Genomic DNA, 24,903 nt, shown 5'->3' on the forward strand with positions numbered 1-24,903 from the left:
ACACAAAATAACAAATGTTGGCGAGGTTGTGGAGAGACTGAACACTTATACACTGCTGGTGGGAATGTAAAATGGTACAACCACTTTGGTAAAAGATTTGGCACTTCCTTAAATACCTAGAAATACAAGCACCACACGATCCAGCAATCCCACTCCTTGGAATACATCCTAGAGAAATAAGAGCTGGCACACGAACACATGCACATCCATGTTCACTACAGCACTGTTCACAATAGCAAAAAACATGGAAACAACCTAGGTGCCCATCAACAGATGAATGGATAAACAAATTATGGAATGTACACACAATGGAATACTACACAACAACAAAGAACAATGATAATCCGTGAAACACCTCACAACATGGATGAATCTGGAAGGCATTATGCTAAGTGAAATTAGACAGTCGCAAAAGGACAAATATATGGGACCACTATTGTAAGTTCTATTATAATATATATGGGACCACTATTATAAGTTCTACTCTGTCCTATAGGGTCGACTCAATGGCAGTGGGCAGTGGGTTTATTATAAGAAGTCAAGAAAAGGCTTAAACACAGAAGAAAGCATTCTTTGATGGTTATGAAGGTGGGGAGGGAGGGAAAGGGGAATTTGCTAACTAGATAGTAGACAAGAATCATCTTAGCTAAAGGGAAGGACAGCACACACTACAGGGGAAGTCAGCACAATCGGATTAAATCAAAAGCTAAGAAGTTTCCTGAATACAACCAATCACTTTGAGGGACAGAGTAGCAGGAGCTGGGGTCTCAAGGCCATGGTTTTGGGGGACACATCTAGGTCAAATGGCGTAACAAAGTTTATTAAGAAAATGTTCTGCATCCCACTTTGGAGAGTGGCGTCTAGGGTCTAAAAGCTTGTGAGAGGCTATCTAAGATGCATCAATTGGTTCCAACCCACTTGGAGTAAAGAATGAAGAATACCAAAGGAAAATATGAGCCCAAGAGACATAAACCAGAGTACTCCATCAGCCTGAGACCAGAAGAACTAAATGGTGCCTGGCTACCACCAATGACCACCCTGACACGGAACACAACAGACAGTCTGTGATGGAGCGGGAGAAAAGTACGGAGCAGAACTCAAGTTTACATAAAAAGACCAGACTTAATGGTCTGACTGAGACTGGAGGAATCCCTAAGTCATGGCCCCCAGATGCTCTGTTAACCCAGAACTAAAGCCATTCCAGAAGCCCACTCTTTAGGCAAAGGTTAGACTGAACTATAAAACATAAAATAATACTCGTGAAGAGTTGTGCTTCTTAGTTCAAGCAGATACACGAGACGAAATGGGTGGCTCCCATCTGGAGGCAAGAGGAGAAGGCAGGAACGGACAGGAGGAGGTTGGAGGGACACAGGAAACCCAGGATGGAAAAGAAGACTGTGATGTCACATTATAGGGACTCCAACTAGTGTCACATAACAGTAAGTATATAATTTTTGTATAAGAAATTAACTTGAGCTGTAAACTTTCACTTAAAGCACAATAAAAAAGAAAGAAAAAAAAATTTAAATACACGTATACATCCACCCAACATCAGAAAACTACACATTCTTTTCCAATGCACATGGAACATTCTCCAGAATAGACCACATTTTAGGATAAAAAGCAATCCTCAATTAAATCCAAAACATTGAAATAATATAAAGCATTCTCTCAGATGACAATGCCATAAAAGTAGAAATCAATAACAGGAAGAATAGGGAAAAAAAAAAATCAAATACATGGCAATTGAATACCACCTTGCTAAAAAAACAACTGGGTAATAGAAGAAATGAAAGAGGGAATAAAAAAATTCCTAGAATCAAATGAGAGTGAAAACACATCATGTCAAAAACTTTGGGACACAGCAAAGGCAATGCTCAGAGGTGAATTTCTAGCAATAAAGACACACATCAAAAAAGAACAGACCAAAATCAAAATGTTAGCCCTACAATCAAACAAATAGAGAACATCAAAAGAAGCCCACAGACACCCCCCCCCCCCAAAAAAAGGAAATTACAGACTGGAGAAGAAATAAATGAAATACAGAATACCACCCACCCCCCCAAAATAGAATCAACAAGACCAAAAGTTGGTTCTTTGAAAAGGTCAACAAAATCGAGAAAGCATTGGTGAAACCGACAGAAGAAACAAAGGAGAAGAAGCAAATAATTCATGCAAGAAATTCGATGGGGAACATTACCACAGACCCAACTGAAATAAAAAGGATCATAACAGAAAGCTATGAAAAACTGTACCCCAACAAATTTGAGAACCTAGAGGAAACGGACAAATTTCTAGGACCACACTACCTACCTAAACTAATACAAACTGAGATAGAAAATCTGAATAGACCCATAACAAGAGAAGAGATTGAAGAGCTAACAAAAACCCCCAACAAAAACAGCCCTGGCCAGGACAGCTTCACTGGAGAGAAGAGCTCACACCAATACTACTCAAACTATTTCAGAACACAGAAAGGGAAGGATACTTCCAAATTCATTCTATGAAGCCAGCATAACCCTGATACCAAAGCCAGGCAGAGACACCACAAAAATAGAAAATTATAGATGAACAGCTCTCATGAATATAGATGTAAAAATTCTCAACAAAATTCTAGCCAATAACTGAACACTTTGAGGGCCAGCGTACCAGAGGCGGGGGGTTTGGGGACCGTGGTTACAGGGGACATCAAGTCAATTGGCATAATAAAATCTATTAAGAAAACACTCTGCAACCCACTTGGGGGAGTGGTGTCTGGGGTCTTAAACGCTAGCAAGTGGTCATCTAAGATGCAACAATTGGTCTCAACCCACCTAGAGCAAAGGAAAATGAAGAACACCAAAGACACAAGGTAACTATAAGCCCAAGAGACACAAAGGGCCATGTAAACCAGAGACTACATCAGCCTGAGACCAGAGGAACTAGATGGTGCCTGGCTACAACCGATGACTGCCCTGACAGGAAACACAACAGGGAACTCCTGAAGGAGGAGGAGAGCAGTGGGATGCAGACCCCCAAATTCTTGTAAAAAGACCAGTCTTATTGGTCTGACTGAGCCTGGAAGGACCCCAGAGGTCATGGTCCCCAGACCTTCTGTTAGCCTAAGACAGGAACCATTCCCAAAGCCAACTCTTCAGACAGGGATTGGACTGGAATATGGAATAGAAAATGATACTGGTGATGAGTGAGCACCTTAGATCAAGTAGACACATGGGACTACGTGGGCACCTCCTGTCTGGAGGGGAGATAAGAGGGCACAGGGGGTCAGAAGCTGGCCGAATGGACATGAAAATGGAGAGTGGAGGGAAGGATTGTGCTGTCTCATTATGAGAGGGAGAGCAACTAGGAGTGTATAGCAAGGTACATATAAATTTTTGTATGAGAGGCTGACTTGGTTTGTAAACTTTCAATTAAAGCACATTAAAAAAAAAAAATCTAGCCAACAGAATTCAGCATCATATTAAAAAATAACAATATACCACAACCAAGTGGGACTCAAACCAGCTATGCAAGGATGGTTCCACATTATTAGAAAATCAATGTAATACATCAGATAAATAGAACAAAACATTATCATCTCAAATGACCCAGAAAAGGCATTTGATAATGTCCAACACCCATTCCTGATAAAAACTCTGAATAAAGTAGGAACAGAAGGGAAATGTCTCAACATAATTAAAGGGCATCTATATAAAACCAACAGCCAACATCATTCTCACTGGAGAGAGGCTGAAAGCATTTCTCCTGAGAAAGAGAACAAGGCAAGGATGCCCTTTATCACAACTCCTATTTAACATTGTGTTGGAAGTCCTAGCAAGGGCAGTAAGGCAAGAAAAAGAAATGAAGGGCATTCAAATTGGAAAGGAAGAAGTAAAACTATCCCCATTCACAGCTTCTACATGAAAACTACTGGAATTAATAGGAAGATTCAGCAAAGTAGCAAGACATATAATTGACATACAAAAATCAGTTGGATTCCTGTATCAACAAAGAGAACTTAGAAAAGGAAATCAGAAAAACAATACCATTTATAATAGCCCCTAAAAAGCAGGAATAAATCTAACCAGGGACATAAAAGACCCATACAAAGAAAACCACAAAACATACTGCAGTAAACCAAAAGAGACCTACATACATTGAAAAACATACCATGCTCATGGATAGGGAAACTTAAAGTTGTGAAAATGTCAGTTCTACCTAAAGTGATCTACAAATGTAATCTCAATCCAAATATCAATAGCATTCTTTAACAAGATATAAAACTAATCACCAACTTTATACGGAAAGGAAAGAGGCCCCAGATAAGCAAAGCATTATTGAAATAAAGAACAAAGTAGGACATCTTACACTACCTGATCTCAGAATCCACTACACAAAAATTGTAGTCAAAACAGCACGGCACCGATACAATGACGGACACATAGATTAATGGAGCAGAACTGAGACCCAAGACATAAATTCATCCACCTATGGTCAGCTGATCTTTGGCAAAGGGCCAAAGTCCATTAAATGGGGAAAAGAGTTTTTTAAACAAATGGTGCTGGCAAAGCTGTAAAAAACTTAAAAAATGAAACAGGACCCATATCTCAAACCATATACAAGAACTAACTCAAAATGGATCAAAGATCTAAATATAAATCCTAAAATGATAAAGATCATGGAAGAAAAAGTAAGAACAATGGTAGGGGTTCTAATACACAGCATAAAGACAATACAATGCACAAACATCAGAATAAAAACTAGATAACCGGGAGCTCCTAAAAATTAAACACTTATGTTCATCAAAAGACTTCACCAAAAAAGTAAAAAGAGAACCTACAGACTGGGAAAAAAATTTTTAGCTACCACGTATTCAACATGGGTCTAATGTCTAAAATCTATAAAATACTTCAACACCTCCACAACGAAAAGATAAAGAATCCCCCCCACCACCAAAAAAAAGAAAAAAAAAAGGTGAAGGATACAGGCAGACACTTCATCACCAAGGAAGATATTCAGGCAGCTGACAGACATGAGGCAATGCTCATGATCATTAGCCACTAGAGAAAAACAAATCAAAACTACAATGAGATACCATCTCACCCCAACATTACTGGCACTAATCCAAAAAACAGAAAATAACAAATGTTAGAGAGGTTGTGGGGAGCTTGGAACTCTTATGGACTGCTGGTGGGAATATAATATGGTACAACCACTATGGAAAACAATATGGCACCTTCTTAAAAAGCTAGAAATAGAAATACCGTAAGATCCAGCAGTCCCACTCCTAGGAACATATCCAGAGAAATAAAATTTGTCACAAAAATAGACATATGCACACTCATGTTCACTGCAGCATTATTCACAATAGCAAAAACATGGAAATAACCTAAGTACTCATCAACAAACGAAGGGATAAACAAATCATGGTACATATGATGGAATACTACGCAACTAAAAAGAACAATGATGAATCTGTGGAATACCTCACAACATGGATGAGATCTTGAGGGCATTACGCTGAGTGAAATAAGTCAACTACAAAAGGACAAATATTGTATGAGATCACTAACACAAAAACTAAAGAAAAGGTTTACATACAGAAAAAAAAAATCTTTTACGGTTACAAAGGAGAAGATTATGGGGGAAGTGGGGAAGTAAGCACTAACTAGATAGTAAATAGCACTAACTAGATAGGTGGTAAGTTTGGTGAGGGGAAAGACAACACACGATACAGGGGAAGTTCACACAATTTGACCAAGACTAAGTCATAGAAGCTTCCTAGACACACACATCCAAACAGGTTGAAGGACTGAGTTACTGGGGCTTAGAGCTGGGGACCATTGTCTCCAGGGACATCTATCTAGATCAACAGGCATAAAAAAGTTCATAGAGAAAATGTTCTACATTCTACTTTGGTGAGTAGTGTCTGGTATCTTAAAAGCTTGTGAGTGGGCACCCAAGAGATATCTATCGGTATCATCCCATCCAGAGCAAAGGAGAACAAAAAAACCAAAGGCCAAGGAAAATATCAGTCCAAGGACTAAGGGACCACATGAACCACAGCCTCCACCAGCATGAATCTAGAAGCTACCACCACTGACCGCTCCGACAGGGATCACAATAGAGAGTCCCAGGCAGGGCAGGAGAAAAATGTACAGCAAATTCAAATTCACAAAAAAAGACCAGACTTATTGGTCTGACAGAGACTAGATGAGCCCCCGAGACTACAGCCCCTGGACACCCTGCTAATTGATGCCACTCCTAGAGGCCACCTTTCAGCCAATGTTTAGACAGGCCTATAAAACAAACAACAACACACATGAGGAACATGTTTCTTTGATCAATCAAGTATAGGAGACCGAATGGGCAACATCTGCCCAAAAGCAAAGATAAGAAGGCAGGAAGGGACAGGAACACTGGACAAATGGACCTGGGGAGCTCGGGGTGGTAAAGGCGAGAATGCTGACACAATGCGGGGATTGCAACCAATGTTACAGAACAATCTGTGTATAAATTTTTGAATGAGAAATTAATCTGTGCTGTAAACTTTCACCTAAAGCACAATAAAATTAAAAAAAAAATTTTTATGAAAAAAATACATGTATACAAAACAAATGTTTTGTAAGATGATATTATGAACAAAGATTATATACACAAAGGAGAATGGAATGGTTGTAAATCAGGGAGGGGAGGATGGGAATGGGGTGCGTGGACAGAATGAGAAGGAGGGAGAGGTGAAGGGAGAAAGAAAGGAATTAGGGAGGAACTTTGTATGGAACAATCGCGATGTGCTGTGAACTGAAAGTAAGATACAACTAAACTCTACAACCTGAGCCTCCTCACTCACCCCACCTCACTATCCTCTACCACCAAATAACCTTTTAGAAAAGCTATAAATTTTTTTTATCCTGTTAACACTATAAAAACTCATTAACAAGCATCACATTTCAAGGTGCAATACTGAAGCCATTCCCTTAAAATCAGCAAGACAGGGATGGCCATTATCACCAGTCTTATTCCTCACAGTATAGCCCTAGCCAATGAGATAAGAGGGGAGTGGGGAAAGGGAATAAAATTGAGACAATTCCAATCCACAATGACCAAAATTGACCTCATTTGCAGTCAGTAAGATTATATACCCAGAAAACCCCAAAAGAACTTAGAGTTTACCACATAGAAATCAACTGCATTTCTCCACACACGCCAAAAATATGAAAAATTTAAAACACTATTTAAAATAGCATAAGATTAAAAACCTAGCAATACATCTAATAAGATATGTAAAATATTTCTGAAGAATTTTTTTACTGAAAATATTAAAGACTTAGATGAGATACACCATTTTCAAAAACATAAAGAATCAACATCTTTAGGATATCAGTTCTTCCAAAATTGATTGCTGCAACTCCAATCACAATCCCAAATACTTATACAGAAATAATCAAGCTCATTCTAAAACTAATATAGTAAAGCGAAAGATTAAAACTAGTCAAATGGCTTCTAAAGAACAACAATGGTTATGGGGGAAGGGGCTTGCCCTCCAACTTATCTAGACATGAGGCAATGATAAAATAACATGGTATGTGTAAAATGACAGACAAAAAGACTAAAGGAACAGAATAAAGACCAGGAAGTACACCTGTTTACATCTATCTGGGTTTCCGACATGTGACAGAGAGATGGCGGTGCAAAACGAGGAGGTGAGTACGGACTAGCAAATAAGCAGTGCTGGGACAAGTGATTACTCCTAAAGAAAACATTAAATCGGGTCCCTATACCTCACAAGAACTCCTAGGAATTAAAAAAGAGAGAGAGAAAACAAAACAAAAAAAAAGGGTTCTCTGAAACAAATGGAGTACTGAACAAAGAAATGTCAGGAGTCTGATCACAGCGGATATTCCAGGACAAAAAGCTTTTATAGTAGAAGCCAGAATTAGCCATCCCTGTCCATGTAACCCCCACAGCATCTCTACTGTATTATACAAAGGTATCATATTGTTTTGTTGTTGCTGTAATTATCTGCTCACATACATCTCTTTTATTCTACTAGGTTATGAATTTTCTTGAGGGTAAAAATCATATTTCTACTATTCTGTATCCCCAGCACCTAGCACATGCCCTTTACAATAAATGTCCATAGAAAAATGAATGAACAATGTTGAAGAAAATTTTCTCTAAAGGAGACACTGAAACTAATAGCTAGACAACTTTCCAAGCACGACATCAGAAAGCAGGTTTAATCATTAGCTATCAAAGAAAAAAATTAACCAAAAATAAAGTATTTGCCTCTCTTATCAGTGAGGCCCTACAAAATCCAATGGAAATTTATATTAAAAAAATAAGGCATGAAGATAACCAACCTGCTCCTCTGCTATTCTTGAAGTATTCTGAAGTTTTACTATTGTTTTATTGAAAGCTTTCTGCATTTCTTCCATTTGTTTTCGGTACCTGTGGAGCAAGAATTTATTTAAATTAGCTTTAGTTTCTTATTATTTCATTTAGTACTGGAAACACCATCCTGATTGTGATATATGAGACAAATCCACTTTTCTTTGAGGCCTGTGTGATGCAGGAAAACTTGCAAAGGCACAATAAAGAAGTCCCTTAAGGTTATTTCCTACCTCAACATCAATTCCATGCATCTTACTGCTTTCCAGGATTCTGTGTTTTCTGGGATTCCCTTGGGGCTGGAAGGAAGGGGGAAGGGGCGAGGGCAGGTATGAAGCAGCTAAGTGCATATGTGCGCACACACACACAATTTCCCAAGAAATGGTATGCATGAATCAGGAAGAAACCGCCTTCAGGATATCAATACTACCCTAATGGCATCTCATTAGCAGCATTTCAATTTAGGAGAAGTAGAAGAAGGCGTTGTGTTTCAGGAACTCTACACACTTGATGCCTCCTGTTCCCAGTTTACGCAGACTCACAGCGACCCTGTAGGACAGAACAGAGCTGCCCCACAGGCTTTCCAAGGAGTGGCTGGTGGGTCCACACTGCTGACCTTTGGGTTAGCAGCTGAGCTCTTAAGCACTGTGCCACCAGGGCTCCACTTAACGCCTAGGCGGTTGCCAACTGTTGATGGAAAAGCTCTAAGGACACTGAATACCTCAGTGATAACAAAGAATAACCAGGTTTAAAAATGGAGAGCTGTGCCTGGAGTCTTAACACACTAGCCCTGCCCCTGACTTATGAGCACAAAAGCACAAATTATCACAACTAGAACTGGGGTTATAGGACTTGTTTGAGTACAAATGTTGCCTAATCATCCAGGTCAGTCCAATCTAGTCTTCACTTGTCCAAACTCCTAAACGAAATCTGGTCAAGTTTTACTAAGAGCTGTAAGGTCTAGATACTGTAATTTTTCTCATGAGGCCTCTGAAAATTAAATTGTAAAAGTGGGTAAAGTTAAGCAACAGAAGAAAAGAGAAAGCGAGGATAGGTCATTCGAACTTGTTATTGGCCTAATAACAATAGCGTTGAGTCAGCTGAGGAGGCTCTACTTCAAAACTTAAAAAAAAAAAAAGAAAATCAATTCTTTAAGTCATTGATCCAAGTAAATTTCTTCCTCTCTCCAGCTAAAGTTGTGCTTGCCATTATTATGAGATAATTAAATCCTCTCGGCCCATAGTCATGGATCATACTTAACTCACCAGGCAAAGTGTGCATTGTGCTAATTGATAATAAAGCCTACCTTTGGCTAAGCTCCTCCAGATAGCGACCACTGAGAGACATGTTAACTTCCAAGGCTTTAATCCGATTATTAAGTCTCATAAATACTGACTCCTTTTGGTTTGACCCATGTACAAGGTTTCCATTAGTATATCCTAGATCTGTAGAATTTTGTAATTCAGCATAAAAATCTGTAGCTGTCCTCTGTAACCCACTCGAACCAGGAATAGCCAAAAGGGCATCTTCTGGAGACTGCTCTTCCTCTTTCACTTCAGGTAATGAAGAAGAATCCACAACAGGAGTCAGTATTTGCTTTGGTGCATCTGCTATGGTCATTTTGGCTTCCCCATCTTCACTGTCCGGCACAGTGGCTGTGTTTATAGGTGGCACTATTGTTTCAGATAGCTTCGTGATGATTTGCATGGAGTTTGTATCTTCTTTTACAATATTATCTGTTACTTCACTTAATTTACTTGTTTCATAGATGACAGGTGGCTTCTCTATAGAACTAGAACTCTCAGCTTTCTTTTCTGTTTTATTAGCAATCTCAACGGAACTCTCTTGGGGAATTATTTGTGATGGTGTATGTCCTGTTTCATGTTTAACAGACTCAGTTACTTCTATTTTAGATAATGTATTGATTTCTGGAGTAATATCCAATAGAAGAGACTGAGAAAGGGTTTGAGGATAGCTTGGTTCAAGTTCAATTACATCGACAGTGTGATTAACCAAATCACTTTGTTGCATACTACTTAAGTCATCTAGAGTAACAGTTTCAGCTTCCCTTTCCACACTCTTACTGTCCAATTCTCCACTCGGAGGTTCCACTGATGCTGTGGGAAGTAGTGACGGTGGCTGAGGTGACAGAATATAATCTTTTCCTTTTCTCACAGCGCTTCCGCTGCGTTGTCGATAAAGCGCCACTCTAGCTGAACACCATTTATATATGTATTCTGAAAAACTAGAAATACAACAAATTGTGGTCAGTTCACTGCAAAATATTTGTGTCTCTGACTCAAACCAAGGTGATGATTCATCTTCCTGTTCACCAGTGCCCAGAAGGGTCACTGTAGATGGACTTGCCTCCTCTTCTTCCTCTTGAACTAGTTGTACAATGGGACTCTCCTTTGGTGTATCTGGCGTTGATGGCTCTATTTCATGTATATGTACTCCAGTGGTTACAAACCTAGAAATATATATCATAGTTATAAATCACGTTAATTAGAAATCTAACGTTAAAATTATACTTAAGGAAAACATATACATAAGACAAAAGGAGGGCTGGAAGTACAGAAGAAACTCAAATCGTTTTTGAATGAATTTTTCCCCTTCAATATACTTTCATTATAAATACAAATAATGCTCAAAAATGCTAACAGAAAGGCCATTTATCAAGTGACCAACCATCTGCTTCAAACCACCATATTTACCATATCAGATCTGCTTTTCTTTAATCTGTTCAAGAACTGTTTGTATGGTAATACTGCCATTCACTGAATGTGTATTATGCCTTTCCCCTCATAAATATCCACCAAATCTTTACAAGCCTCACCACCCCTATACGTCAGAAACTGAGTTGCCCAAGGCTTTCAAGCCTCAGAGCTAGAACGAGAACCCAAGGTTCTAAACACTTATGAGTGCACTTGCAGTCGGACCATACAATTCAAAGGCAGCTAGATTTCCAGAAGATCATTTTCCTGTGGATAATTTCAGGACTCCAATACAACGTCAAACACACATGCGCACAGCACAAAGATTATATGTGTAGGGAGAGGAAACTCCAACACAACATCAAACACACACATGTGCACAGCACACAAGATTATTTGTGTAGGGAGAGGAAGTGTATCCCCTTCACCACAACAATCTTAATATCTTCTAGGCTAATTTCCTAAACACAAATATTTAACCACTTTAAGTAGAATCCTGACTTTTAATAAATTAATAGTGTCACTAATTCAATCCCATCTTTGAGCTCTGGAGTGGGGGTGTAGTTTGCAGGACAGTATAGTAAATGGTAATGCCTGTGGTCCCTGACAAAATGATGATCATTTCTAGGTGCAGCCTTATAGCACAAAGGTGTAATTTGAATACCAAAAAAAAAAAAAAAAAGCTTCGTATACACATATTCCCACTCTGAAAAATTACTAAGGATGCCAGGAAACACCTTCAAACAAAGATTAATATCACAATAACAATGATTGAAGAAGGTAAGAAACAGACAATATCTAAACACTGGCTGTTATTTTGTTGACAGTGAAATAATAAACGGACAAAGCTAAAGTATCATTAGAAGGCATATGTGTGTGTGTATACAGCCTTATCATTTCTTATATATTAAGGAGGCATTTCTCTTATTATCTACGAAATAAATTATGACAGTAAAAAGGAGCAATGTCTGAAGAAGGGGAGGGGGGAAAACTAAATCAATCTGGTCAAAAATGAGTTAGGTACCACATATATACATCTGATCAGAGCAATACTTGAAAAACAAAACAAACAAACAAAAAACTCTCAAACCTAGGAAAAGAAAAATAAGTTAGCATTTCATAATAACTTTAACTTGACACCCTATTATAGATTGCTTCATTTCTATTTTCCTCAAATGATTATTATACGATCACTAAAAAGAATTTAAGACAAACAGAAACATAAAGAAACATTAAGTTAAAAAGTAAATATGGAAAAATATTAAAAGCTAAACTCTAGTATAGAAAAGTAAAAACTGCTACCTAGCACGCTGTGATCATATTTTTCAACAAATATTTGTGTGTCTGTGTATAAAATGTAATTAGTTTCATTCAGTTTGAAAACTTAGAAACATCATGTGTTAACTAAAGAAGCTAGTTGCAGAGCTGGGAATAGCAACCCCAGTTCCATGTAATTAGAAACACTAAAAATGTCTCTATCTCCGGAAGATTTCTTAGGTCCTTCTAGGAATCAATAACACATAGTGCTGTATTTTTTCTTGAATCACCCAATAAAATACCTTCAGTCACTTTCAGGATTAACACAGAAGAATACTCATTTGTCACCATAACCTTTAAAGCACAAAAATCTTATTTTTTAATTCATATGGTACTTAGGAAGTACAGTTCAAAGAATACCCACTGCAGAGCTCATCACATACTACCTTGAACCATCTCAGGTTCAAATATGTGATTCTCTTAAGCAGAGTTCTTCTGAATGAAAGGGTTTTCAAAGTTTTACGGGGGTACATCTAATGAAATATAAATAAATTAAATCTATAACAACTATGCCCAATTACCCAAATCATTACCTGCTTATCTATTATAGATAACAAGTAGCAGGTACCCAAAAAAAGGTAATCTTGAGCCAAAAAAAATGAGAATATTTTATCTGTTACCTTCCTACACGTCACTACCCCAAAGTGCCCCACTGCAAACTGGGGAAAGATCTACATAACTCAGTTTGAAAAATGGAACACCCTAAGAGTTTGCTGTATGACAAACATGTAATTTAAGAACCACTGCTCTAGCTGTTTCGGGAACCCCTGACAGCTATCTAGTCACACCACTGGTAGTTAATAAATGCTTTTAAGCTTGGACCTAATAACAACAGGCGTTTAAAATATATCCTTAACCCTATGTCTGCAGAGTCAGGTCAATTACATGTGATGAAGAAAAGGCTCCACGTGGCGAATAATTCAAGCCATACACAATATCATAACAACAAAGGTCTGATCTGGAATAAAGTGGGGGTAATCTTACTTTTGCCTTAGGCAGTAAACAGAATGTGTGTTCCCAGCATCCACATATACTTATGGGAAGAAAAGCAACTCACAGGTGTTAGAAGTTGCCTCATATTGAATGACAGAATGCCTGCCTTATGAGTCAGAGCTTTCTAGAGAGAATCATTTCACCAGCAATCGCAAGGACCTTTTTCTGCACCAGCATATTTAGATCTCCATTTTAATATCACTGTATTTAACATTGTAATATAACTTACTCAGGTGATGGAACAGGAATTGAACCAGGAGCTGATTCAGGCATTTTAGGTGCAGCTGTGACAGTGGCATTCTCAGATATACTTTTATTTCCTATTTTAAGAAAGACACCCACGTTGAGTTCAATTTTATAAAGCGGTACCATGAAAATATTTCTCTCTAACAAATTACTTTCTCAGGGGAGAAGGGGAAAAGTCAAATAGTGTAGCTAGTGCAGACTTTTAAAAAAACTAAATTAAGAATGTTTAGAAAAAGTCTATAAATTTACAAGGACTGCATACTCTTTCTAGTTTCTCAGATAATTACACTAAGTCCAATGACTATGAATTTTGTGTACCTGAAAGACTTATTAAAGAGAATGAGAGGAAATATATGGCTCATTTTAAGTTTGAACTAATTAAGTATTTTTAATAACAAAAAAAGGCAAGACTTTTTTCTTGGTAGTAAAGTAAAATATACTGAAGTACCATTAGGGCATCAAAACCTCAGTGAAGAGATAAGGAGGAAAATAATTTTCTTCTACAGCAGGAAAGAGTCAACAAACGAATTTATGAGTTGCATATAAACAAGATCCTTTTTATAAAAAAAAGAACTTATGAAATTCAAATAAACAATGAATAATAGAAGAATCAAATGATTGGCTTATTGATTGATTTTTTCCACTAAAAAGACCTCTGGAGTATCAACTCTTTATAAGACTCATAAAATGATTTGGTACCTTCTGTCAGATCTTCAGTTTTTGCTCCCAGAATATTAGCGGCAATATTCACCATATTTAGAATGGCATCTAAAACAAAATTCAATCAGGTGGAAAAAAAAAAAAAAAACACTTAAATATCCTCATGTAAATTAATATCAGTCAAAAAAAATTCATAATGGTCTTCTTGCATATATATATTTTTTACAAATTACCTTTCTAAATCCAACATAGGATACAAATACATTTCACCCAAAAAGTGTAAAGCATAAATCTGAATTTTTATGTTCACAGGTATTTTAAATTTAAATATGCTATTTTTTAATAAAGCTCCACGAATCTTTTACTCACTGTCTTAGCATATTATAAAATTCAAGTCTAATTCAACATATAGCCTGTGCTGGGACAGGGAAGAAACGGTATGACCAAAATTCATATTGTATAGAAAAGGCTGTCTTTCTTTAAAAATTTTCTAAGTTAAAAACAAAAATGCTTGAAGAAACAAAAGTTTTTCCTAAACAGTGATTATCACAGGTTAAAAAAAAAAAAAAAAAAGATTATCCAAAGAGAGGGACCCAAACTCATTGCCATCAAGTAGATTTTGACTCATAGTGACCCTATAGGACAGAGTAGAACTGCCCTGTAGGATTTCCAAGGTTATAATATTTACAGAAGCTGACTGCCACATCCTTTCTCCTGAGAAGTGGCTGGTGGGTTCAAACTGCTGACATTTTGGTTAGCAACCAATTACTTTAACCACTGAGCCACCAGAGCTCCTTTATACTTACTTGTTTGGCAGCTGAACTCTTAACCACTGCACCACCCGGGCACCATACTTATCGGTAGCACGGTTAAATGCCAAAGTGAAACTGCATAGAATCATTTCTCAGATGACTTTTAAAAACACATTGGTGAAGACAGCAATGTTTCGTGGATTATACAGCGCACACATTCTTCTGTGAATAACTGTGTGAGGATGGCCATAAACCCACTGAGAGCCGACTGCCGTCGAGTCAATTCCGACTCATAGCGACCCCACAGGGTTTCCGAGGCTGTAAATCTCTGTGGAAGCAGACTGCCACATCCTTCTCCCATAGAGCCACTGGTAGTTTTGAACTGCCAACCCTTTGGTTAGCAGTTGATCACTTTAAGGATGGTCATGGGGCAGATTAATTAAAAGTCAAAGTCATAAAACTCTAAATGTTGTAGATAGAGCAATTTGCATACTTGCTAATAAATCTACCTCTCCTTCCAAGGAAGATAGCTGGATGATGACTAAAAGTGTTACAAACTTCCATGTCTACGTAAGTAGCCAAAGAAACATGAGAACCACAAATACAGCAGAGCTCCATAAAAAGCTGGTGGTGGGAACAAGGTAGCTTCCTTCCAGTAATGTGATGCAATTACAAAGGACGTTAATTACAAGGAATTCCATTCCCAATCTAATCTCAGAAATTCTACTACAATTAATTCTTCAGTATCAGGTAATTCTCAAAATACCAAGATCTGTCAGATGCTACATAGGTATTTACATCTCAGACTATTTTCATGAAAGATCCATAGGATTTTCATCACACTTCCAATGGAAAACCAAAACCAAGAAAACCAAACCCATTGCTGTCGAGCTGATTCCGACTCATAGCGACCCTACAGGACAGAGAACTGCCCCATACAGTTTCCAAGGAGCGCCTACTGGGTTTGAACTGCTGACTTCTTGGCTGGTGGCTGCAGCTCTTAACCACTACGCCATCAAGGTTTCCCCATGGAAAAAAAGAGATGTGAAAAGTAGGAAAGGATCTGAGGAGGAAAAGGTAGGACATTAAGAAGGCTGGAATCTGATACACAAACCAGACAAAGACACCACAAGAAAAGAAAACTAAAGGTCAGTATCTCTTATGAATATAGATGCAAATATCTTCAACGGACTACTAGCAAACAGAATCCAACAGTATATTAAAAGAGTCATACACCATGAGCAAGTGGGATTTATTCTAGGAATGCATGGATGGTTCAACATTAGAAAATCAATCAATGTAATACACCACATCAACAGAACAAAGGAAAAGAAACACATGATCATCTCTATGGATGCAGAAAAAGCATCTGATAAAATCCAACACCCTTTCTTGATGAAAACTCTAAAGAAGACTGGACTAGAGGGGAAATTCCTCAATATGATTCAGGACATATACAAAAAGCCAAAAGCCAACATTATACTTAATGAAGAAAGACTGGGAGCTTTTCCCTTGAAATTGGGAGTAAGACGAGGGTGACTGCTCTTACCATTTCCATTCTATATTGTAGTAGAAGTCCTAGCAAGAGCAATAAAGTAATAAATAAACAGATAGATAAATGAATGAATGAATGAATGGTATCCAGATTGGAAAAGATGTAAAATTATCTCTGTTCACAGATGACATGATCTCATATATATATAGAAAATCCCAAACAGTCCACAAGAAAACTTCTAGAGCTAACAAAGGAATTTAGCAAAGTTTCTGGGTACAAGGTCAACAAACAAAAATCAGTTGAGTTTCTATACACCAGTAATGAGATGCCTGAAAAGGAAATTAGGGAAACAATCCCATTAAAAAATAGCATCTAAGAAAATAAATAAATAAATGTTTTATTTATTTATTTATATTTAAATGGCATCTAAGAAAATAAAATACCTAGGAATAAATCTAACCAGGGACATGAAGGACTTATACAATGAAAACTATAACACACTGCTGTGAGAGATTAAAGAAGACTTAAATAAATGGAAAAATCTCCCATGTTCATGGACTGGAAGACTTAACATTGTTAAGATGTTAATACTACCCAAAGTGATCTATAGATTCAATGCAACTTGAATCAAAATTCCAACAGCCTTCTTTGCAGAAATAGAAAAACCAATCCTCAACTTTATATGGCAAGGGGCCCCGAAAAATCGCATAGCTAACACAATGTTGAAAGAAAAGAACAAAGTAGACGGACTCACACCTCCTGATTTTAAAAAATATACTTTGGCTGCTAACCAAAAATGTCCACGGTTCAAATCCACCAGCCACTCCTTGGAAACCCTAAGGGGCAGTTCTACTCTGTCCTATATTCCATTGAGTCAGAATCAACTCAGTGGCAACAGGTTTAGTTTTTTACAGAGCTACAGTATAATCAGAACAGCCTGGCACTGGTATCACAATAGACACACAGACCAGTGGAAAAGAACTGAGAGTTCAGAAATAAACCCACACATACACAGTTGACTGATTTTTGAAAAGAGTGCCAAGTCCATTCTAGGGGGAAAGAAAAGTCCCTTTAATAAATGGTGCTAGGAAAATTGAATTTCCACAAGCAGAAAATGAAACAGGATCCATGCCTCACACTAGACACAAAAACAAATGAAAAATGGATTAAGAACCTAAATGAGCAAAGTAAAACCATAAAATTCTTAAAAGAACAGGCAGGGGCAATGCTGTCAGGCCTAGCTTTCAACAATGGATTACCTAATATAATAACAAAAGCATAAACAGCAAAAGACAAAATAAATGAGACCTCATAAAAAATTAAAAACTTTTGTTTATCAAAAGACTTCACCAAAAAAGTGAAAAGACAAGCTACCAACTAGGAGAATATCTTTAGAAAACATATATCCAATAAGAATCTAATAGCCAAAATATATGTAAAACTTCAACAACTAATTAACAAAAAGACAATTAACTCAATCATAAAATGGGCAAAGAACTTGAATAGACATCTCATCAAAGAAGACAATTAAATGGCCAACAAAAGCACGAAAAGATACACAACGTCAATACCCATCAGAAAGATGCAAATCAAAGCCACCATGAGATGCCATTTCACTCCCACTAGGATGGTTAAAATAAAAAATAAACAAACAGAAAATAACAAATGTTGGTGAGGATGTGGGGAAATTGGAACCCTTATCCACAGCTGGTGGGAATGCAAAATGGTACAGCCACTGTGGAAAACAATGTGGTAGCGCCTCAAAAAACTAAAAACAGAACTACCATATGACCCAGCAATTCCACTCCTAGGTATATACCCAGAAGGCTTGAAAGCAGAGGCTCAGAAAGAGACTTATACACCAGTGTTCACTGCAGCACTATTCACAATGGCCGAAAGGTACAAACAACCTAAATGCCCACCACCACAAGAATGAATAAACAAAATGTGGTACATACATACGATGGAATATTATTCAGTAAGCAGGAGAAATGAAGTCTTGATGCATGCTACAGTATGGATGGAGCTTGAAGACATTATGATGAGTGAAATAAGCCGATCACAAAAGGACAAATACTGTATGGCCTCACTTACACAAAAAGACAAGAAAAGGCAAAAGCACAGAGGACAAAGTTGATTAGTGGCTACCAGGGGCAGGAGGGAGGGGGGAAAGATGGGTTAACAGCAATGGTAAAAGTCGAACTGATTAAGGGTAGGGTTGCACAGCTGATTATTGGAATTGCTGTCAATAAACTGTATACCTATAAAAAGTTGAACTGGCAAAAATTCTGTGATAGATATACTTATGACAACAACAACAAAAACAGCAGCTGCTAGGCTGCTTATGTATAACCAAATACCTCGTGGGATTTGGTTCTTTGGTTTGGTGGTTTAGGATCATGGGGTTTCATGGGAAATCCCAGTTAACTGGCCTAATAACATGCGTAGTGCTTCTGTTCTACTCCTAGTTCGCTGTGTAGTGCCTGGGGTCTTAAAACCTTGCAAGCAGCCATCCAAGACACAACAATTGGTCTCTACCCATCTGGAGCAACAGAGGAAGAAGGAGAGTCAGGAATAGGAGGATATGGAATGTGTGGCTAACTGCCTCCATGAAACAGCTGCCTCCTTTGCCATAAGACCAGAAGAACTGGATGGTGCCTGCCTACCATTACTGAACATTTTGATCAAATATTCCATAAAATAATCCTGATCAAAAAGGGGGAAATGCAGAACAGAATTTCAAATTCTCATGGAATCCAGACTTTCTGGAGCCATGCAGGGCATATGAGCCCCTGAAACTATTGCCCTGGGATAATCTTTAAACCTTAAACAAAAAATACCCCCTGAAGTCATCTTAAAACCAAACAATCATTTAGCTTAACTAGTAAAAAAGATCTGCCTTGAGCATTATGCTCTTTTAAGAACTATCTATGTGGATCAAATTGAAAACAGCATCTTGAAAAATTAGGAACATTAGCTGGCAGTAAGTTTATGTTAACGGAGGAGGAACAACTCAGAAAAGGAATAACTGAGAATAGTTGCACAGCTCAAAGAATATAATCACTGTTACTAAATTATACATGTAGTAACTGCTGAAATGATGTATGTTTTGCTGAGTAGTGTCAACAACAAACAAAATTTAGAAGAAAAAAAAAAAAACAGAGCTCATGGGACAACCAGAGTGGGATTAATAAGAACGTTGACACATTGTAAAAAAATGTAATCAATGTCACTGAATAATTCGTGGACTTGAATCTAACTTTTCAATAAGCAGCCAAGCGATTAACCACATGTGCCACCTCGAACCTAAATTTTAATACTGTTGTTAGGTGCCATCAAGTCAGTTCCAGCTCATAGCAACTCTATATACTCTACCTATATACACTGCTTGGTCCTGCATTATCCTCATAATCATGGTTATGCTTGAGTCCACTGTTGCAGCCAGTGTCAATCACACTGCCCGGTCCTACACTATCCTCACAACCATTGTTATGCGTGAGCCCACTGTTAACAGCCACTGTGTCAATCCATGTCATTGAGGATCTTCCTCGTTTTCCGCTGACCCTCTACTTTACCAAGCATAATGTCCTTCTCCAGGGACTGGTCCCTCCTGATAACATGTCCAAAGGACGTGAGACTTAAGTCTCACCATCCTCACTTCCAAGGAGAACTCTGTATTTATTCCAAGACAGATTTGTTCATTCTTCTGGCAGTCCATGGTATATTCAATATTCTTTGCCAACACCATAATTCAAAGTCATCGATTCTTTGGTCCTCCTTAGTGACTGTCCGGCTTTCACATGCACATGAGGTGATTGAAAACACCATGGCTTGGGTCAGGCACCACCTTAATCCTTAAAGTGACGTCTTCACTTTTTAACACTTTAAAGAAGTCTTTTGTGGCAGATTTGCCCAATGCAATGCATCATTTGATTTTCTGACTGCTGTTTCCATGGGCGTTGATTGTGGATCCAAGGAAAATGAAATCTTTGACAACTTCAATCTTTTCTCTGTTTATCATGATGCTGCTTACTGGTTCAGTTGGGAGGATATTTGTTTTCTTTATGTTGAGGTGCAATCCATAGTGAAGACTGTGTTCTTTGATCTTCAGCTGTTAAGTGCTTCAAGTCCTCTTCACTTTCAGCAAGCAAGGTTGTGTCATTTGCATATCGCAGTTCGTTAATGAGTCTTCCTCCAATCCTGATGCCACGTTCTTCTTCGTACAGCCCAGCTTCTCAGACTATTTGCTCAGCATACAGACTGCATAAGTATGGTGAAAGGATACAACACTGACACACACTTTTCTTGACTTTAAGCCACGTAGTATTCCCTTGTTCTGTTCAAATTACTGCCTCTTGGTTTATGTACAGGTTCCTCATGAACGCAATTAAGTGTTCTGGAACTCCCATTCTTCGCAATGTTATACACAATTACTATGATCCACACAGTCAAATGCCTTTGCAAAGTCAATTTTTCTTGTGTGTGATATTGATATTGGAATGGGTACAAATACAGATCTCTTCCAGGCAGCTGGCCAGATAGCTGTCTTCCGAAATTCTTGGCATAGAAGAGCAAGCACCTCCAGCACTGCACATTTCATTATAATATTTTACTTTGTCTTCTAGAGCCGCCCTTTGAAATCTTCTGTTCAGCTCTTTTACATCACCATTTCTTCCACTTGCTTTAGCTACTCGTTCAAGAGCAACATTCAGAGTCTCTTCTGACATCCATTTTGATCTTTTCTTTCTTTCCTGTCTTTTTAATGACCTTTCACTTTCTTCAGGGATGATGTCATTCTACAAACCTGTCTGGTCTTCAGTCATTAGTGTTTGATGCGTCAAATTTATTCTTCAGATGGACTCGAAATTCAGGTAGGATACACTCAAGGTCATATTTTGGGTCTCACGGACTTGTTCTAATTTTCAACTTCAACTTGCATATGAGCAATTGATGGTCTCTTTCAGCCGGCCCCTGGCCTTGTTCTGACTGATGATATTGAGCTTTTCCATCATCTCTTTCCACAGATTCAGTCGATTTGATTCCTGTGTATTCCATATGATGAGGCCCATGTGTATAAAAGAGTCGCTGTTTATGTTGTTGAAAAAAGGTACTTGCAATGAAGAAGTCGTTTGTCTTGCAAAATTCTATTATGTGATCTCCGGCATCATTTCCATCACCAAGGCCATATTTTCCAACTACCAATCCTTCTTTGTTTCCAACTTTTGCATTCCAATCACCAGTAATTATCAATGTGTCCAACACTGGTCTGTCAGTTTGTCATACTGTAGTGTCTTGTGTGTTGCTGTGATACTGGAAGCTTTGCCACTGGTATTTCAAATACCAGCAGGGTCACCCTTGGTGGATAGGTTTCAGCGCAGCTTCCAGACTAAGACAGACTAGGAAGAAGGACCTGGCAGTCTACTTCTGAAAAAATCAGCCAGTGAAAACTTTATGCATAGCAGCAGAACACTGCCTGATAGAATGCCAGAAGATGAGTCCCTCAGGTTTGAAGGTACTTAGAATATGACTAGGGAAGAGCTGCCTCCTCAAAGTAGAGTTGGCCTTAATGACTGGATGGAGTCAAGCTTTTGGGACCTACATTTGCTGATGTGGCACCACTCAAAGTGAGAGAAAACAGTGCAAACATCCATTAATAATTGGAATGTGGAATGTATGAAGTATGAATCTAGGAAAATTGGAAGTTGTCAAAAATGAAATGGTACACATAAAGATGGATATCCTAGGCATTAGTGAGCTGAAATGGACTAGTACTGGCCATTCTGAATCAGACAATCACATGATCTATTATGCCAGAAATGACAAATTGAAGAGGAATGGTGTCGCGTTCATCATCAAAGAGAACATTTCAAGATCTATCCTGAAGTACAACGCTGTCAATGATAGGATAATATCCATACACCTACAAGGAAGACCAGTTAATACGAGTATTATTCAAATTTGTGCACCAACCACTAAGGCCAAAGATGAAGAAACTAAAGATTTTTACCAACTTCTGCAGTCTGAATTTGATCAAACACGCAATCAAATTTTAATACTAGCAACTACAATAAACTATCTCCCCTTTTTTAAATATTGTTTATTATCATTTCAGGAGCTATTTAGTAACAAAATCAAAATTTGGCAAATTTCTACTTTCTTAGCCCATCTAACCTCTAAGAAAAAATTTTGCAAGGTTCAAAGAACACTGACATAGTGAATAGCTTGTTTTACTTTTTCCGCTTTTGAGAGAAAGCACCATTGTGAATAGTCATTTCTGACCATGTCTAGTGACATATATTGCTTATTACTACTAACTACTCAATCACAAAAAAGGAAAAAAGGGTTTTTAATAAGATTAAAATAACAGAATTCTATTTTGGAGATAATACATAAATACTGAAAGGAAAAAATTAATTAGGTTCAAAATAGGCAATTCTCAAGCTAATTTAGAAAGTAATGATGATCATAGTGAAACTCAGACATTCTAGTCTAAGAGATCAGCTCTTTGGCCTGATTCCACTCTATTAACTATTCTTTCTTAAAGTTATACCACCTTGGAGGTAGTAGCTAGAGCAAAAATAGTCCCAGAATCTCCAGAGAAGACTAAAAAAAGATCACAGGTATAGAGGCCAGCAATGTTAGGTCATGTCTACAAGTTTTATGATGATGAACTCTTACTACTCAGCTCCCACTGCCTCTCTTTCTCTGAAACTTTGAAGAGGAAGGGATCCTTTTAAAACCAGTCTCCCATGCTTAGCCTCAGGTGACACCCTCCACCCAACATGTCTCACTATACAAATTCTTTTGACACCTTGAACACTGGAAGGTAAATGAATTGCTCTTCCCAATAGCCATAAAAAGAGAAACAAATGACATGTCACCAAGAATTATACCTTCAAGGACAAAGATCTAAAAAGTAGGCTCTAAATAATGTTCTATGTCTAATTAAAATAGTACATTAGTCAGAAAAGTCATTACAAACAGAGATATCCTCCACTGAAATACAGCTAGGCTTTTAAAGGTGGCTAGGAGTTTTTTTGTTTTTTTTTTAACAGGAGTTAATCCCATCACCTGTCAGTTTGCTGTACTGTGGTTGCCTGTAGGTTGCTGTGATGCTGGATGCTATGCCACTGGTATTTTAAATACCAAAAGGGTCATCCACGGTGGACAAGTTTCAGCAATGCTTCTAGACTAAGAATGATTAGGAAGAAAGGTCTGGAGAGCTACTTCTGAAAATTAGCCAATGAAAACCCGATGGGTCACAACAGAATACTGTCCAACATAGTGCCAGAAGATGAGACCCCTAGATTGGAAGGCACTCAACGTAACAGTAGCCACAGCAATGGACTCAAGCATACCAACAATAGTGAAGATGGCGCTGGACTAGGCCACATTTCATTCTGTTGTACATGGGGCCGCCATGAGTCGTGACAGCAGCTAACAACAACAACGGGAATTAATCACATAAGAAGATAGAAAAAGGACACCTAGAACATCAGCAGTGGTTTTCTGTATCTCAAAGTATGGTAAGGCATGAGTTCCCTAAACTGCTCTCTACTTTTCAGTAACCACCAGAAGCTGGAGATATTTTAGTCTCGGGCTATTTCTGACATCAAAAAAATGATGCTTTCTCAGAGCCATTTCAGCATTATTCAGCTACGCAAGTGGTAGAAAGATGACTATTACTTTACAGAACTGTTTAATACAAATTTAAGGACATGAACAATATTAATACCCAGATAGATAAAATGGCATATTTCTTTCACACCAGTGAATAAGGCACTTGGTTTTTTTTTTTTTAATAATTTTTATTGTGCTTTAAGTGAAAGTTTACAAATCAAGTCAGTCTCTCACACAAAAACTTATATACACCTTGCTACATACTCCCAATTACTCTCCCCCTAATGAGATAGCCTGCTCTCTCCCTCCATTCTCTCTTTTCGTGTCCATTTTGCCAGCTTCTAACCCCCTCTACCCTCTCATCTACCCTCCAGGCAGGAGATGCCAACATAGTCTCAAATGTCCACCTGATCCAAGAAGCTCACTCCTTACCAGCATCCCTCTCCAACCCATTGTCCAGTCGAATCCCTGTCTGAAGAGTTGGCTTTGGGAATGGTTCCTATCCTGGGCCAACAGAAGGTCTGGGGGCCATGACCACCGGGGTCCTTCCAGACTCAGCCAGACCATTAAGTCTGGTCTTTTTATGAGAATTTAGGGTCTGTATCCCACTGCTTTCCTGGTCCCTCAAGGGCTCTCTGTTGTGTTCCCTGTCAGGGCAGTCAAGGGACTTGTTTTTATACCATGATCAATTACGTAGCTGGCATCCTATTTAAAAGTAAGAACTAACATATAAAAA

The 24,903-nt window shown here is 38.1% G+C and overlaps 1 protein-coding gene across 2 annotated transcripts in view; it reads right to left on the reverse strand.

Annotated features, from left to right (window-relative positions):
* Positions 1-24,903, reverse strand: part of SUCO (SUN domain containing ossification factor) — a 137,389-nt gene that overhangs the window by 24,344 nt on the left and 88,142 nt on the right. For both annotated transcript variants that reach the window (XM_049881201.1, XM_049881200.1), the window contains 4 exons: positions 14,340-14,408; positions 13,624-13,714; positions 9,677-10,840; positions 8,343-8,430 (listed from right to left, as the gene is read on the reverse strand). In XM_049881201.1, the coding sequence (XP_049737158.1) occupies positions 8,343-8,430; positions 9,677-10,840; positions 13,624-13,714; positions 14,340-14,408 (1,412 nt within the window). The remainder of the gene's footprint in view (positions 1-8,342; positions 8,431-9,676; positions 10,841-13,623; positions 13,715-14,339; positions 14,409-24,903) is intronic.

This window comes from Elephas maximus, chromosome 3 (assembly GCF_024166365.1).
Source record: "Elephas maximus indicus isolate mEleMax1 chromosome 3, mEleMax1 primary haplotype, whole genome shotgun sequence".
NCBI lineage: Eukaryota > Metazoa > Chordata > Mammalia > Proboscidea > Elephantidae > Elephas > Elephas maximus.